Raw genomic sequence first — 16,393 nt, forward strand, 5'->3', positions numbered from 1 at the left:
AATATCAGTGATCTATATAAATGATGTTACACTACCTGTTTTGTTACACACATATATGCATATATAGAAGATATTTTTACGTAATCCATGAACTAGTTTGTCATTCTTCTGGGGATTGGAAAAATAACATACTAGACTAATCTGATGTGAGTTTCAAAGGGATGAATGGAAAATAAATTAATCTTAAGAATGGTACTCTGAATCTAATGTGGGACCATCTTAAACTGTTTTAAGTTTGGTAGTTGGAGTGGGAAGGGGCAGCAGATACAAACCCTAAAAGAATGTCAAAATGTTTCTACTTGAAAAAACTTAAGGTGATAGAACATGAATCTCCTTGTAATTATAATGTGACTGAACCTTCATATACATTTTTTTAAAAAAAGATAATTTTTGTTTTGAGGAAAGTGGTACTCTTCTTAGTTCTCCTGGTCCTCTCTCAATTCATGCAGTGTTCTATGTGCTAGTTTTATCATCATCACCATCTAGTATTACAAATATCCCAGCTGTATTTTCTAGATCATCACATTAAAAGTAGATTGAGTCATTGTATTCTATAAAATGATGTATTGTTACTTAAGTTATCTCTGGCATATTTTGAATCGTTTAATGTACCTGGAAATAAATATTTCCAGAGTGAATGATTTGGGTCTATATATTGCCTTAGTATAATAAAGTTAATTATATTTGAAGGGGAGAGGGTCTATTGCCCACATTTATCTAGCTAAAAATGGTTTGGGCAGAGTTTTGTATATCTTTGGAATAGGTGAGACTCATTTTAATAATAGCAATGTGTAAGAAGGTGGAATTCTTGATATATGGCAGGAAATGGTTAGGTTATATGAAAAGGAGGGTTAAAATTTTATGAGAAGTTGATAATAGAGAGTTCAAGGTATTCTAATTTACTTGAGGACTTAAGAACAGAGAGGGCTCACTTGAAATGAATAATGCCCTTAATTGTGTTGCTAGTTGTCTTTGAAGAGCACCCCCCCCCGCAACCCACAGTCCCTTGAAATGATAATCTGGCACTGCTGGAATAGACTAGGGAAGATGGAACTGAATTTGTATAAGGGTGCATATATTCAGGAGCTCTCCTCTCTAAAATAGTAATATACTTTCCTCTGTGAGAGCCGATTAAGTTGACTGATACGATACTCTAGTCACAGTGTTCAAAATAAAGACTAGAAAGTTTTATCAAGGAGTATTTTGGTTCTAATCTCTTTTTTTAACCTGAATGCGTTTTTTTTTTTTTTCCCCATCCAGTTTTTCAGCTTTGTGAGGAACCTTAACATCAAAGAAAATGGCCAGCAATGTTACCAACAAGACAGATCCTCGCTCCATGAACTCCCGTGTATTCATTGGGAATCTCAATACTCTTGTGGTCAAGAAATCTGATGTGGAGGCGATCTTCTCGAAATACGGAAAAATTGTGGGTTGCTCTGTTCATAAGGGCTTTGCCTTTGTTCAGTATGTTAATGAGAGAAATGCCCGTGCTGCTGTGGCAGGAGAGGATGGCAGAATGATTGCTGGCCAGGTTTTAGGTAAGATCTGGGTTGTATTTCTTTGTTGAAGATATGTTTAATTCAGATATGAGTTTTTCTGTTCATGCTACTGTTTTTCTCACTTTCCATTAAGCTAAGTTGAAAAAATACTAAGTTTATAGTTGTAATTGGCTAAATAAGGATTTTACTCCTTTCTGTGTAGCAGAGACTGGTATAAACCAGTTGGTGGTCTTGAGTAAGGTCAGGAAAATAGGAATGACATTACATAAGGTACAGTGGCTGCCCTAAATAGCTGTCCTCCTGCTCACAGTAGAATGGGCAAAGGCAATATAGCTTAGTCACTCATGGTCTGTGGAGTCAGATTGCTTGGCACAACTGTGTTTTGGGCAGTCTACATAACTTGGCTGAGCCTTCTCATCTGTTAAAATGGAGGTATAGTATATCAGTCTATTACCTGTTCTCCACCCCCACCGCCAAAGATTTTATTTATTTGGCAGAGAGATGCAGGGAGAGTGGGAGAGGGAGAAGCAGGCTTCGTATGGAACAGGAAGCCCAATGCTGGGCTCCATCCCAGGACCCTAGGATCATGACCAGAGCTGAAGGCAGACACTTAAACCACTGAGCCACCCAGGCACCTCCAGTCTGTTATCTGTTCTTACCTGAGATAATAGTACTTTGGTGTTACCAAGAATTTGGATTAATTAGGATGTTTCATGAGAAGCTTCTGGTGTAAGTCTAGCATGTCATGCTCAATAAAAGATGCTTAGTGTTACATATGTTTTAGCATTAGCTGTACAAACTGGTTTTGTTTTTGGTCTTAGTTACACCAGTAAGGGGTCTCCTGATCTACCATGTTCAGATATTTGAGAATGAGGTCTGAGCTTAGAGTACATAAGATGTTCTGATGATTGTAGAATTTAATCTCCATGAATAATTTTGACTGCTTATCCATTGCTAAGATTTGCTGTCAGAATCCTAGTTAATTTTATATAGCTTATTTTTTTTTTTTTTAAAGATTTTGTTTATTTATTTGACAGAGATCACAAGTAGGCAGAGGAGGCAGGCAGAGAGGGGGGAGCAGGCTCCCTGCTGAGCAGAGGGCCCAATGTGGGGCTTGATCTCAGGACTCTGGGATCATGACCTGAGCCGAAGGCAGAGGCTTTAACCCACTGAGCCACCAAGGCTCCCCTATATAGCTTATATTTTTCTGTGTGTATTAGGGAAGCTGAAGGGTTTGTAAGACAAAAGTCCATTTCTTTTTGTCCTTTATGAATAAAAGGGAACAAGCACACAGACATCTTGAGTGCCACAGAATGCTAGTTCCATTGTTGATAATGTATTATTTAGCAGTTAAAATTATCTACTTTAGATTTATAAAGTTTATAGCAATTCATAATTACTTAAGACTTTTTAGGGGCGCATGAATGGCTCAGTCGTTAAGTGTCTACCTTGCCTGTGGCTCAGATGATCGAGCCCTGCTTGTGTTCCCTCTCTCACTGTGTCTGTCTCTCTGTCAAATAAATAAAAAGACTTCAGTTTTCTGAAGATTCCTGTGGTGGCTTATTTAAATTTTCATATTGTTTTCAACATTATCAAGAGTTTGTATTCAGGTGGTTGTTTTTTTTGTTTGTTTGTTTAATTTTCTTTTTTTAAGATTTTATTTATTTATTTGACAGAAGTCACAAGTAGGCAGAGAGGCAGGCAGAGAGAGAGGAGGAAGCAGGCTCCCTGCTGAGCAGAGAGCCTGATGCAGGGCTCAGTCCTAGGACCCTGAGATCATGACCTGAGCCACCAGGTGCCCCATTGTTGTTTTTTCTTTTTCTTTTTTTTAAATGCATAGTGTTCAAGTTGAATTCCACCTTAAATGTTTTATTTTCTACCTGGCTTTCTCTCTTCAGGATGCTGTGAATTTTTTTCCCCTGAAGTATTTCCATGTTGGTGTTTACTTACAGTACTACACAGAACTTAAGCATTTCATAATGATTGTATCATTTAATAAGTACTTACTACAAAACATGATTTTTTTTTTTTAAAGATTTTATTTATTTATTTGACAGAGAGATCACAAGTAGGCAGAGGGGGGGGGGGGAAGCAGGCTCCCTGCTGAGCAGAAAGCCCGACATGGGGCTCGATCCCAGGACCCTGGGATCATGACCCGAGCCGGAAGCAGAGGCTTTAACCCACTGAGCCACCCAGGCGCCCCTACAAAACATGATTTATTATAAAATTTCAACTTTTTGTTTTTAAATAAGTGACAGCTCCACTCTTGGAGTAAACAGCATTATTCTTAATAACAGGAGCAGCTCTCTTATTTTAAAGATGTTATTTTATTTTTAAAGTTTTAGTTTTTAATTTTTTTATTTGACACAGCAGGAGAAGGGGGAGCAGCAGGGAGAGGGAGAAGTAGGCTTCCAGCTGAGCAGGGAGCCAGATGTAGGGCTCCATTCCAGGACCTTGGGATCATGATCTGAGTTGAAGGCAGATGCTCAACTGAGTCACCCAGGCACCTTTCTTTTTTTTAGAGAGGGGTGGGGCTAGAGAGAAAGGGGAAAAATCTGAAGTAGACTCCTCCCCTGAGCACAGAGCATGATGGCCTTTGGGGCTTCATCTCACAACCCTGAGATCATAACCTGAGCCAAAACCAGCAGTTGGATGCTTAACCGGCTGAGCTGCCCAGGTGCCCCTCGACAGCTTTTTAGACTATTTTGAATGTTTGGTTACTGTTTCTCAGTGGCTCTTTGCGTAAAGAGCTCTCATTCTAGAATAAAAGTATTGTGTAATTTGTAAACACTTCTTAAATGCGAACTATTTTTTAAAATCCCAACTATACTGGATTGGGATGGAAAAATACTGGAAGTTAGAGAACCTTGTAATCCTTGACATTGAAGATCCATGGAACAGTTGTAATTGGAGAATACATAAGAAATTTTCATACCTATTTGTCCTATATCCAAAGTATAAGAAAACACATGTATAAAACTTTGGTATCTGTAAAATGGCTGTGTCATAAAATGAAGTCAGGGTTTTTCATGATATATTTTTTTTAACTGTCATGGAAATTTACCAACACAAAAGTAGAGAAATTTAATGAATTTGTAAGTACATCTCACCTTGTTAAATACCAATATTTAGTCATGTTTTCATCTATTTTATTGGTTTTCTTTTAAATTTCATTAGAATAATTCTAAGACTTTATATATCCAGCAGATAAGAACTTTTAACAAAATGTAAACCACACTGCTCTTATCACATAAAGAAACTCAACAATAATTCCTTAATACCATCAAATATTCAATCCATGTTTAGATTTCTTTATTATTTCAGACTTTTTTAATAACTTGCTTTATTCAGATCAAGATCCAGTCCATGTCCACATAGGCATTTGATTAATTACCCTCCCCCCCTTTTTTTTGACAGAGATCACAAGTAGGCAGAGAGGCAGGAAGAGAGAGAGAGAAAGAGGAGGAAGCAGGCTCCCTGCTGAGCAGAGACCCCCCCCCCTCAATGTGGGGCTCCATCCCAGGACCCTGGGATCATGACGCGAGCCAAAGGCAGAGGCTTTAACGCACTGAGCCACCCAGGCACCCCCGATTAATTGCCCCTTAGATGTCTTGAAGTCTTGAGTTTCCCCCATACCTTCCTTTCCTGTTTGAAAAATTTGTGACCTTTAATTGGTTACTGATTTGATTATTTGTGGTATCATTTAATTTGTTCTCTACCTCTGTTTTGTGTAATACTGCCAGATCTAGAGCAGCACTGTCCAATAGAAATGTAAATGTGTATATTTCAGACACATCTGAATTCAGGCTTATGGCTAGCAGCTCACTATATTGGACGTGCAGATCTAGAAGCTTGATTTAATTCAGATTCCATTTATTTTTGGTGGAAATGTTATGTGAATAATGTTAATGTATTTTATATTGTAACACACCTTAACATGGTTGCCCATTTTTAGTACTGTTAAGGATAATTTGTAGGTTTAGGTTTTACATCTTGATCCATCTGTGATAAAAGTTTGCCATCAATTTTCCACCTTACTGGTGATCATCCATTGATGATCATTGATGAGGTATTTCATAAGGGGTTGCAAAAGAGTAGATTTCTAATTTCCTTCTGCTTAACTTTTCTGAAATGAACAACTCATTAATATTTGCTTTTTCTGAAATACCATTCATGTTGGAAGGACCAGATAAATTTTTTTCAAAAACTCTTCATTAGGGGCATCTGGGTGGCTCAGTGGGTTAAAGCCTCTGCCTTCGGCTCAGGTCATAAACCTGGGGTCCTGGGATCGAGCCCCGCATTGGGCTCTCTGCTCAGCAGGGAGCCTGCTTCCTTTCCTCTCTCTCTGCCTGCCTCCCTGCCTACCTGTGATCTCTGTCTGTCAAAATAAATAAAATCTTAAAAAAAAAAAAAATTCAATATTTTAGCTTGAAGGGTGGGCAGCAAAGCATGGTTTATTGAGCGACAGCAAAGTGATAGTACAAAGCTCCCAAGGAGGGAAGGGACCCTGAAGAGGTTGCCCGAGTGTGGGTTTTTGTTTTTTTTTTTTTTGTTTTTTTTTTTTTTAAAGATTTTATTTATTTATTTGAGAGACAGTGAGAGACAGCATGAGCAAGGAGAAGGTCAGAGGAGAAGCAGACTCCCCATGGAGCTGGGAGCCCGATGTGGGACTCTTGATCCTGGGACCCCGGGATCATGACCTGAGCCTAAGGCAGTCGTCCAACCAACTGAGCCACCCAGGCGTCCCTTTTTTTTTTTTTTTTTTTAAAGATTTTACTTATTTATTTGACAGAAATCACAAGTAGGCAGGGAGGCAAGCAGAGAGAGAGGAGGAAGCAGGCTCCCCGCTGAGTGGAAAGCCCGATGTGGGGCTTGAACCCAGGACCTGGGATCATGACCTGAGCCGAAGGCAGCGGCTTAACCTACTGAGCCACCCAGGCGCCCCGAGTGTGGGTTTTTTTGAAGTTCTACAAGCTCTGTACCCAACATTGGTCTTGAACTCAAAACCCCTAGATCGAGAGTCACATGCTGTACAGACTGAGCCAGACAGGTGCCCCCATAATGTTAATATTTCTAATAATTTAAATTGGTGTTTGTTAATACATTACATATCCTTCTTTAGAGCTCAGAATATTTCATCTGTGACCAGTGTATCCTGTGTCCTTGAGACCTTAGTTTTTTGTTTTTGTTTTTTTAAGATTTTATTTATTTGACATCACAAGTAGGCAAAGAGGCAGGTGCGGGGAGAGAACAGGCTCCCAACCAAGTAGAGAGCCCGATGCAGGGCTCGATCCCAGGACCCTGAGATAATGACCAGAGCTGAAGGCAGAAACCCAACCCACTGAGCCACCCACGCTCCCTGAGATCTTAGTTTTATAATAATTTCATTGCATCCTTGCTTTCTGGCATCACAAGATATTCCAGGTCTTCTGATGTATTTCTTGAACTAAATCTGTTTGCCACTTAATAAAATAATGGGAATTACCTAGAAGCCACAGTCTGTGCACCAGGGAGTGTTCATTACTGATTTTTAATAGTTTTTGTCTAGTTTTAGTAAGTAGACTAGGAAGCACTTTTTTAAAGAAAACAATTTTACATGTGCTTAGTTCCACAGTTTCAAAATAACCATGCCTGTTTGTTTTTTTACAAAAATTAAGATTACTAAGTACTTTTTTAGATTTGAGATTTTTTATTAGTATATATCCTATTCTGGATATTGACTCAGTACTACAGTTAAGGACACATGGAATAATTCTATAAGATTGTGTAATCCGGGCACTTAGGTGTCTCAGTTGGTTAAGCATCTGCCTTTGGCCCAGTGTCCTGGGGTCCAGTCAGGCATCTGGCTTTCTGCTTAGCAGGAGTCTGCTTTTCCCTCTCCCTACTCCCTGCTCATTCTCTGTCTCTCCAATGGATAAATAAATTATCTTCAGGAAAAGGTTGGGATAGGTTGTGTAATCAACTTGATATATAATCTCGTTCTGTTTTTATTTTAGAATTGCGTTGTTTTTTTTTGTTTTGTTTTGTTTTGTTTTGTTTTTTTTTTTTTTTTTTTTTTTTAAGAGATGGAGGTGTAGAGGTGGGGAAAACTGTGCCTGGAACCTACTCAGATAAAAACAAGTCAACTGTAAAGGCAAGGTTGTTCTTAACATTAGGTGCTAGAAATTGGAAATGAATTTAGTGAACCAGAAACTCTTCAGATTCTTCATTAATGTAATGATGTTCAGCAAATAGTGTACTAAAAGTCTTTTCAGTTGGTCATTTGATGAACTAAGTTTTGGAGAGGTGGTTTTTGACAAATGGACTCTTGTTAGAATAAGGAAGAGATCATGAATTCTTTTGTTTGGTAGGCAGTGAGTCGTAGGACTATAGCTGGCCATGTTGGAATAGGTGTTTTTAAAATTAAGTTTATGGAACCTAGGACTTTTTCCTTTGTTCCCTTAATTCCCTTTTCTTGGTTTGTGTGTGTATGTGTGTGTGCGTGCGCACACAGAGACATGCGCACGCACAAATGTGTATGGAAAAGTTGTTGAGCAATTGGCTGAATAGTAGTCATCTAAACTATTACTCAACTTTTTAAAAAAAATTTTATTTATTTATTTGATAGAGATCACAGGCAGAGAGGCAGGCAGAGAGAGAGGAAGGAAAGCAAGCAGGCTCCCTGATGAACAGAGAGCCCGACGCGGGGCTCAATCCCAAGACCCCGGGATGACCTGAACCAAAGGCAGAGGCTTTAAACCCACTGAGCCACCCAGGCGCCCCTATCTTTCAACTTTTATAGCTGATCCTATTTATAAGGAGAATGAAAATTCACCTTTGGGGATACTTTAAGGGTATCCTACTCATAATAATTCGTGAATTGCTATGTATTTTATATCTCTGAGGTCATTCATTCATTCCTAATATATGCTCTTAGTAGTGAGAGTTTCATTTTATTGGGAACTGAGGGTAGAAGGTACCAAAGACAAATGGTCATGTCTTATATATAATAAGTGTATATATGTCTTATACATAATGAATACCTTTTTGTTACAGAACAGAGGATAAAGGATTGAAAAACTAAGTCCTAGCCTTGTAAAAATTCATGAGCCCTTTTTACATAAGAAAAGATGGGACATCATGTTCAGTGTTTCTTGATTTATATACTACTTACACATCTTAAAACTGTAGTTTAAGACGCTACACTACCCCTACAGGGTTTTCGTTAAAGTTTTTGTCTTTATTTTTGTTTTTTTTCAGATATTAATCTGGCTGCAGAGCCAAAAGTGAACCGAGGAAAAGCAGGTGTGAAACGATCTGCAGCGGAGATGTACGGGTCAGTACCAGAACACCCTTCTCCGTCCCCTCTACTCAGGTCCGGAACTTTATTATTTATAACTGCATTGTGTCCATCAGTGGGCATCTTCTCTATCTGTTTTCTGGATGTGGGGAGGGTTAACTATAGTATGTTTTATCTGTGTAAAAATGATGCTTTATTAATTTTTAATTAGTATACCTCCTTTTCGCCCATTTCCCAGAGAATTGTTAGAATTCCCTGAGATTTTTTTATTTACTAAAGAGCAGTTTGGTATTTTTAACATACAGTGAAATCTTTGGAGAAGAGTTGTTTAGTTTGTAAGAAGCTGGGAAATACGAAAGGGAAGGAGAATAGCATAAGAATATTTGGTTTACTGTTGTACTTTTCAGTGTTCTTATATTAGTGTTATGTTTTATGTTGGAATTGTAGCAGATTTGTGCCTAAATTTGCAAATTAGCTGCTGCATGTCCAGTGGCTTCTAGGATGATTGGAATTTAAGTGATTTGTTGCTTAAATGATTGGGAATTATTCCATGCTAATCTCTTGATCTATTTGTTATGGTTGGTTTTGCATGGTTTTTTGTTTTTGTTTTTCCCATCTGCTATTGTGAATTTACATCAACAGCTCCAAATTAATCCTCTTTGGTATTTATTTTTCAGCTCCTCTTTTGACTTGGACTATGACTTTCAACGAGATTATTATGACAGGTATGTTAAAGGTGTTTTGTCTTGTCTAACCATTTATTTTTTTCTAATATGTAATGAACATTATCTTGTAATGAATAACAAAGATGTTTTCGAGGTACCCTCTTTGTAAATATAATGGAAAATCCATCCTGCAAATGGTCAGGGGTAGACGAGGGTGGGTGACATTTCTGTTGATTTCAAAGAGTCAGTTTATATATTGTCAGGGCATATGGGAACACGTCTAGTATTTTGTTTGCATTCGTATGCCAACTAAAAGTAAGGACTGACTTGTCAAATGATAAAATAGGACTTACGTAGCATTTCCATGTTCCCTTTTTATTTCCTTATTGCATACTTGCCACTGGGCTTTGCATTGTAGAGTATTATAGCAAAACTACTTAAAAAAAGATCCTAAGTCTCTATTGAGCAAACCAACTAATACAAAATAGGATACAGTAAGCATACATAAGTGAATTAACAATATAAATTGCTCTAGGGGTTATAAAGTGTTGAAGACTTGCAGATTGGGGGTGGTGGTTGACACCATTCTAGAAGGCAAGGTGGTTGGAACAGCGGTTGATATGTGTGTGTGCATGTGTGCGTGCACACGTCTTCAGAAGAGCATTAGTATTCGTTGAGAAATAAAATCAGGAAGGTGTGTAGATAGGGATATGTTATGGATGGTTATGAATTAAAGATTTACACATGATAATAGGAACGAGTTAACTGGGGAATGACAGTACACAGAAGATACTAGTATTAACTAGCATTCGGATAACATTAGTCTTAATGAACATTAAGGAGATACTAAGTTTATTTGGTTTCCTGCTTTTTAAATAATGCATTGTTATATGGAAGTATATGGAGTGTACTCCTACACTGGACTTGATCCAGTATGAATTTTCCTTTGCTATTTTTCATCTTAGGTTTTCAGTATTCCAGTCATTAGTGTGGTGTTAATATATATAAGAATTTCAGTTAGATCAATTTCTGCTTTGGAAATAAAAGTAATAGCTTTCTTGATTAGGGAATGTTTTCCCAAAAGAAAAATTTTTGAACTGAGTAGATTAGTCATGCCAAGGGATTTGGGTAATGAAATCAAGTCAGTCAGTAAACACTATGAGTAAAGACCTGAACATAAATACTTTTTGTATCCTTTTTGTGTTTGAGACAGATACAGACTGCAGCAGGCTAGTCATTAATAGGCCAAAAAAATAAGGCTAGAAAAATAGTTTGGGCCTACATTGTTAAGGTCTTTGAATGCCATATTAAGGTTGTGTGATTTGAGTATTCTTCATGCATCATCAGAATGGTTATTTCATTTGTCCTTAGAGATTTCTTCACATTTTTGTGTCTATTAGTCTGAATACATATCTTGAAAACTATGCTGATTCTCATATTTTGAAAATATTAAGGTATTTAAGAACAGAACAGATCTGGGCATCTCTTTGCTAATGAAAATGTGATCATTGGGTGAGTGACTTGAAGCCCCTGAGACTTAAGTTTATCTGAGGCAACTGCTCCCCCCCCCAAAGATTTATTTATTTATTTGACAGAGAGAGAGCTCACAAGTAGATGGAGAGGCAGGCAGAGAGAGAGGGAAGCAGGCTCCCCGCTGAGCAGAGAGCCCGATGCGGAACTCGATTCCAGGACCCTAAGATCATGACCTGAGCCAAAGGCAGCGGCTTAACCCACTGAGCCACCCAGGTGCCCGAGGCAACTGCTCTTTACACTCAACTCTCTGCTTAAGAAAATACTCAATGCCCAGCTATAGCTTTAAGGATCCTTGTACACATGGTCTAGGTAGATTCTTGAGTGTTGGTGTGTATATGTATGTGTGTATATATATATATATATATATACACACTTTTTTAAAGCTTCTGAAGTTGTGACGTCAGAGTCAATTATAAGGGATGAGGAAGTAGTTTTTATTTCTGTAATTCTTACCCTATTTCTTTGTCCATGGCTCCCTTTAGAAAAATTCTAGTACATTTATATATATGTGTATACATTATAAATAATTTGGGGGTGTACCTCGAACTGGAATGCAAGAAACCTCCTGTTTTAAATTGAGTGTATAGAGATTTTTAACATGTACAATCCTACCTTTTTCATGAGAGTAGCTATCCAAAGTTTTAGTTGTCCTGTTGAGGCAGTAAAACTTAGACCATCCCTACCATCATCCCGCTATTAGTTCAGAAAAGATTGTTTTTGAGTGAGGACTTACCAAAGGGTTAATTGAAAAGAGGTGTAAACAGGAAGAAATAGTGAAGCAATTTTAGAGATTTGCAGAAATACCTTCAAATTTCTTACCACTGCTCTTTTTTTTTTTTTTTTAAAGTTTTGTTTATTTATTTGACAGATCACAAGTAGGCAGAGAGGCAGGCAGAGAGAGACAGGAGGAGGCAGGCTCCCTGCTGAGCAGAGAGCCTGACGCGGGACTCGATCCCAGGACCCTGAGATCATGACCTGAGCTGAAGGCAGAGGCTTTAACCACTGAGCCACCCAGGCGCCCCTTACCACTGCTCTTTGATCCTAAAAGTTGGTGGCAATGCCACTACTGGCCTTACTCTTCAGTTTTTCAAGAGGAAAGAGAATACCTTTAGTTAGTCTGATGGTATTACTTGATTTTTTTTTTTAAAAGATTTTATTTATTTATTTGACAGACAGAGATCACAAGCAGGCAGAGAGGCAGGCAGAGAGAGAGGAGGAAGCAGGCTCCCTGCCGAGCAGAGAGCCAGATGCGGGGCTCGATCCCAGGACTCTGAGATCATGACCCGAGCCGAAGGCAGCAGCTTAACCCACTGAGCCACCCAGGCGCCCTGTATTACTTGATTTTTTAAAGATTTTTACTTTTTATTTGACAAGTAGGCAAAGAGAAGGGGGGGGAAGCAGGCTCCCTGCTGAGCAGAGAGCTAGATGCAGGACTCAATCCTAGGACCCTGAGATCATGACCTGAGCCGAAGGCAGAGACTTAACCCACTGAGCCCCCCAGGCGCCCCTAGAAAGACACTTGCTATAACCAAGCAACCTGGCAGTAGTGGGTAAAGAGCCAATTCAAGTGTATCACTGAGGTCTGTAGTAGGAAAATGAACATACTTAGTTAAAAATAAAACTAAATCAGGAAAATTGCATTAGTTTCTGCTTAGAAGTCATTCTTTTTTTTTTTTTCCTTCTTTTTTTTTTTTTTTTTTTTTTTTTAATTTATTTGACAGACAGAGATCACAAGCAGGCAGAGAGGCAGGCAGAGAGAGAGGAAGGGAAGCAGGCTCCCCGCCGAGCAGAGAGCCCCACGCGGGGCTCGATCCCAGAACCCCGAGATCATGACCCGAGCCGAAGGCAGAGGCTTTAACCCCCTGAGCCACCCAGGTGCCCCATGCTTAGAAGTCATTCTTAACATACTTTATTGGCAAGGTTAAGACTTCTACTATCTTAGTTGCTAACATAGTGATCCTAAGTCATCTGTGTTGGATTCCTTATTAAAACAGAATGGAACATTGGCTCTAAGATGAACTGAAAGCTCTGGGTCTTCCTGTGTAAATGGGGTTAAATCAGTGTCTGCCTAATCCCTTGAGTCATACCCTTAAGAACACCGAATTCACATAAATGTTTCAAGACATAAATTTGGCATTTCTTTAGGGTTTTGTTGTTGGGTTTGTTTTTATTTTTGTTTGTTTTAGATTTTATTAGAGAGCCTGCATGAGCTGGGGGAGAAGGAGGAAAAGAGGACTCCTGCTGAGCATGGAGCCTGATGCAGCATGATGACTGGCTCCATCCCAGGACCCAGGTTATTACCTGAGCCAAAGTGAGACACTTGACTGACTGAGCCACCAAGAACCCCTAGATCATTTCATTATCATCTAGCTTTCTTCTACTTATTCTTACGGTAGAGAGGCAGCTGATATGGAATGTAGGAAAGAACAATTGAAGAATCCGAAGACTTCAAAGTTAGCAAAGAAGCTTATGACCAAGGTCATGTAATCACGGATTTCTTACCTCTAAAATGGAAATAATGCCGACTAATAGAGTGGCTATGAAGACTAAAGGAAACATGAAAGATAAATTGCATTATAAGGGCGTCTGGTGGCTCAGTGGGTTAAGCGTCTGCCTTCACCTCAGGTCATGATCTGAGGTGCTGGGATCAAGCTTCATGTTCGGTTTCTGCCCCTTCCCCCCTACTTGTGCTGTCTGCTTCTCAAATAAATAGAATCTTTAAAAAAAAATTTTTTTTTAATTGCATTATAAATATACCCACAACCAGTGGTTAAATATAACTACAACAAATACAACTACAACCAGTGAAGACCATGAGGATTCATTCCTATTTATTATCAAGATCTTCAGATTTCTTACATGTTAAATTTGCTGGAAGTTATGCTTCTGATTTTATTAATCCTATTAATACTGCAGTATATTATTTTGTTGACACATACCAAAATGAAGGGTCTTGTGGATACCCTACCAGTTCTCTTTCCAGAAAACTAACATCTGTAGCATAACTCAAGTTCTTTATGTGTGACAGCAGTCTTACCAGCTAATGTGTAGTGAAATGAACAATGATTAGTGTTTGTTTTCTAGACACCTTAATTAATGTTTTTTTTTAAAGATTTTATATGCTTATTTGACAGAGATTGCAAGTAGGCAGAGGGGCAGGTTGGTGGCGGGGGAGCAAGGCTTCCTGCAGAGCAGAGAGCCCGATGTGGGGCCTCAGTCTCAGGACCCTGGGATCATGACCTGAGCGGAAGGCAGAGGCTTTAACCCATTGAGCCACCCAGGTGCCCCAGCTTAATTAATTTTTTTACTGTCTTCTAAAACATCTCAATTTAAATATATATAAAAGAGAACAGTATAAGGGCACCTGGGTGGCTCAGTCAGTTAAACATCTGACTCTTCATTTTGGCTCTGATACTGATCTCAGTGTTCTGAGATGGAGTCCCTGCTTGGGCTTCACACTGGGTGTGAAGTGAAGCCTGCCTAAGATTCTCTCACTTGCGCCCCCCACACCCCTTTGCAAAAAAAAAAAAAAAAGAATAGTGCAGAGTAAAAGATAAAAGGATTGCTTTTATAAACATAATCCCAGTACCATTTATACTTAAAATAATATTTCGTAATCTCATCTGTTTTCCACAGATTTGATTCTGTGGGTTACATTTTTATGTATTTTAGCATGTTTCTCTGCCACCTTTATTTTCTCTGATCTGCTTGATAGATTTGCAGGCTTGATGAGATTTCAGGATCTGTTTTCTTTTTTTTCCCTTTCCATTAGGGATCAGGGAACAGGGCTTAAGGGAAACAAGAGCAGAATACTTCATAAAGGCATTATGCATTTTAGTCATCATTAGTCTGATTTTTGACAAATTTTAAGGATGCAGGAAGCATTGAGTATTTTATAAGGAGAAACACTTTAGATATCAGGAAGTAGGTAATTAACAGTGTTTTCTTAGAATTAGAATGACTCGTATTTTTGTTTGGGGATGAGTGGGCATTTCTGATCAAGTCCCAAGGATTGTAAATACTTTACCTTTAAAACTAGAGGATAATTGGGGCACCTGAGTGGCTCAGTGGGTTAAAGCCTCTGCCTTGGGCTCAGGTCATAATCCCAGGGTCCTGGGATCAGCCCAGCATCAGGCTCTCTGCTCAGCAGGGAGCCTGCTTCGCTTCTCCTCTCTCTGCCTGCTTGTGATTTCTGTCTGACAAATAAATAAGTAAAATCTTTAAAAAACAAAACAAAACACTGAAGGGTAACCTAATGTTAAGACTTAACCAAGTCACTTATATTTTATATGTTGTCTGCTGAGAAGACAATGGAATCAGATTCTATAGTTTTATGCTACATCCTGCACTGATTTTAATTCAGGGTGTGGATGGAATATTTAAAACTGTTACCTGTGATCATTTAAGATTACCATAGTTTTTTGTTTTTGTTTTTGTTTTTTTTTAAAGATTTTATTTATTTATTTGAGAAAAAAAGAGAGCATGAGAGAGAGGGAGAAGCAGACTTCCCTGCAGAGTAAGGAGCCCAGTAAGGGACTCTGATCCTTGGACTCCAGGATCATGCATGACCTGAGTCAAAGGCAGTCACTTAACAAACTTGAGCCACCCAGGTGCCAAAATTACCATAGTTTGAAAGGATTCTCAGTACATGTTGTACCAGGAATGGTGCCGTTCTTCCAAAATTAAATAAATGTATTTGTTAATATCTTAGCATTATTATAAGGATCGGATTTTGCATTATAATGGTGGAAAAGTCCAAATGATTATTACTAGGTTTTTTCCATAAGTTACTTTTTTCACTGATTACCTGAATTTAGGCCTTTTGTTTTTGTTTTTAAGGCCATTCCTAATTTTAGAGATGTTAGAGGTTTTGGGATGAATTTTAATAATTGCTGATAGATGTGGAACTACCATTTTAGATCTATTAATATCTGAGAGACATACTGTCCCTCTGTTTCACATATACTGTAAACTAAGATTCGTTAATCAAAACATTTTATTCTGATAGGATATAGCCCCAAAAGTAGTTTTTTGTTTAGTGATGACTATTCATGGACATCTATGTATAAAACCAGGGGATTTGCATAAGTCATGTCTGTGTGTGACAACATTATTGTTTGTTGATGTTGAAAGTGAAAACTTGAAAGCTTCTGACAGATCCAATTTCAGTTGTCCTATTGAATCTTGTTGCTTCTAGGAACATTGTTGCTAAAAGACTTCTTGTGTGAGCAGTTGCCTTGAAATACTTAAAGTGATTTCTTTTTCCAAATCCTTAAAATTTATTTCTAATTTATTTACAGTCTCTTTGCGCATTGAGTTTTAGTCATTCACTTTTGAAATGATGGATCATTAGAAAGCTGTATGTGCTCTTGTGCCGGAAGTATTGTAATAAAAATATTTTATTTTAGCACATTGCT

General features: G+C 38.4%; 1 protein-coding gene across 10 annotated transcripts in view; it reads left to right on the top strand.

Moving 5' to 3' along the window:
* HNRNPC (heterogeneous nuclear ribonucleoprotein C) overlaps positions 1–16,393 on the top strand; it is a 60,129-nt gene that overhangs the window by 27,834 nt on the left and 15,902 nt on the right. For 8 of the 10 annotated variants that reach the window (XM_047735348.1, XM_047735346.1, XM_047735353.1 and 5 more), the window contains 3 exons: positions 1,261–1,538; positions 8,739–8,853; positions 9,456–9,503. In XM_047735348.1, the coding sequence (XP_047591304.1) occupies positions 1,298–1,538; positions 8,739–8,853; positions 9,456–9,503 (404 nt within the window). In that variant the 5' untranslated portion in view covers positions 1,261–1,297. The remainder of the gene's footprint in view (positions 1–1,260; positions 1,539–8,738; positions 8,854–9,455; positions 9,504–16,393) is intronic. The other 2 variants (XM_047735356.1, XM_047735355.1) reach the window with 1 other exon arrangement.

Source organism: Lutra lutra, chromosome 7 (assembly GCF_902655055.1).
Source record: "Lutra lutra chromosome 7, mLutLut1.2, whole genome shotgun sequence".
Classification (NCBI taxonomy): Eukaryota; Metazoa; Chordata; class Mammalia; order Carnivora; family Mustelidae; genus Lutra; species Lutra lutra.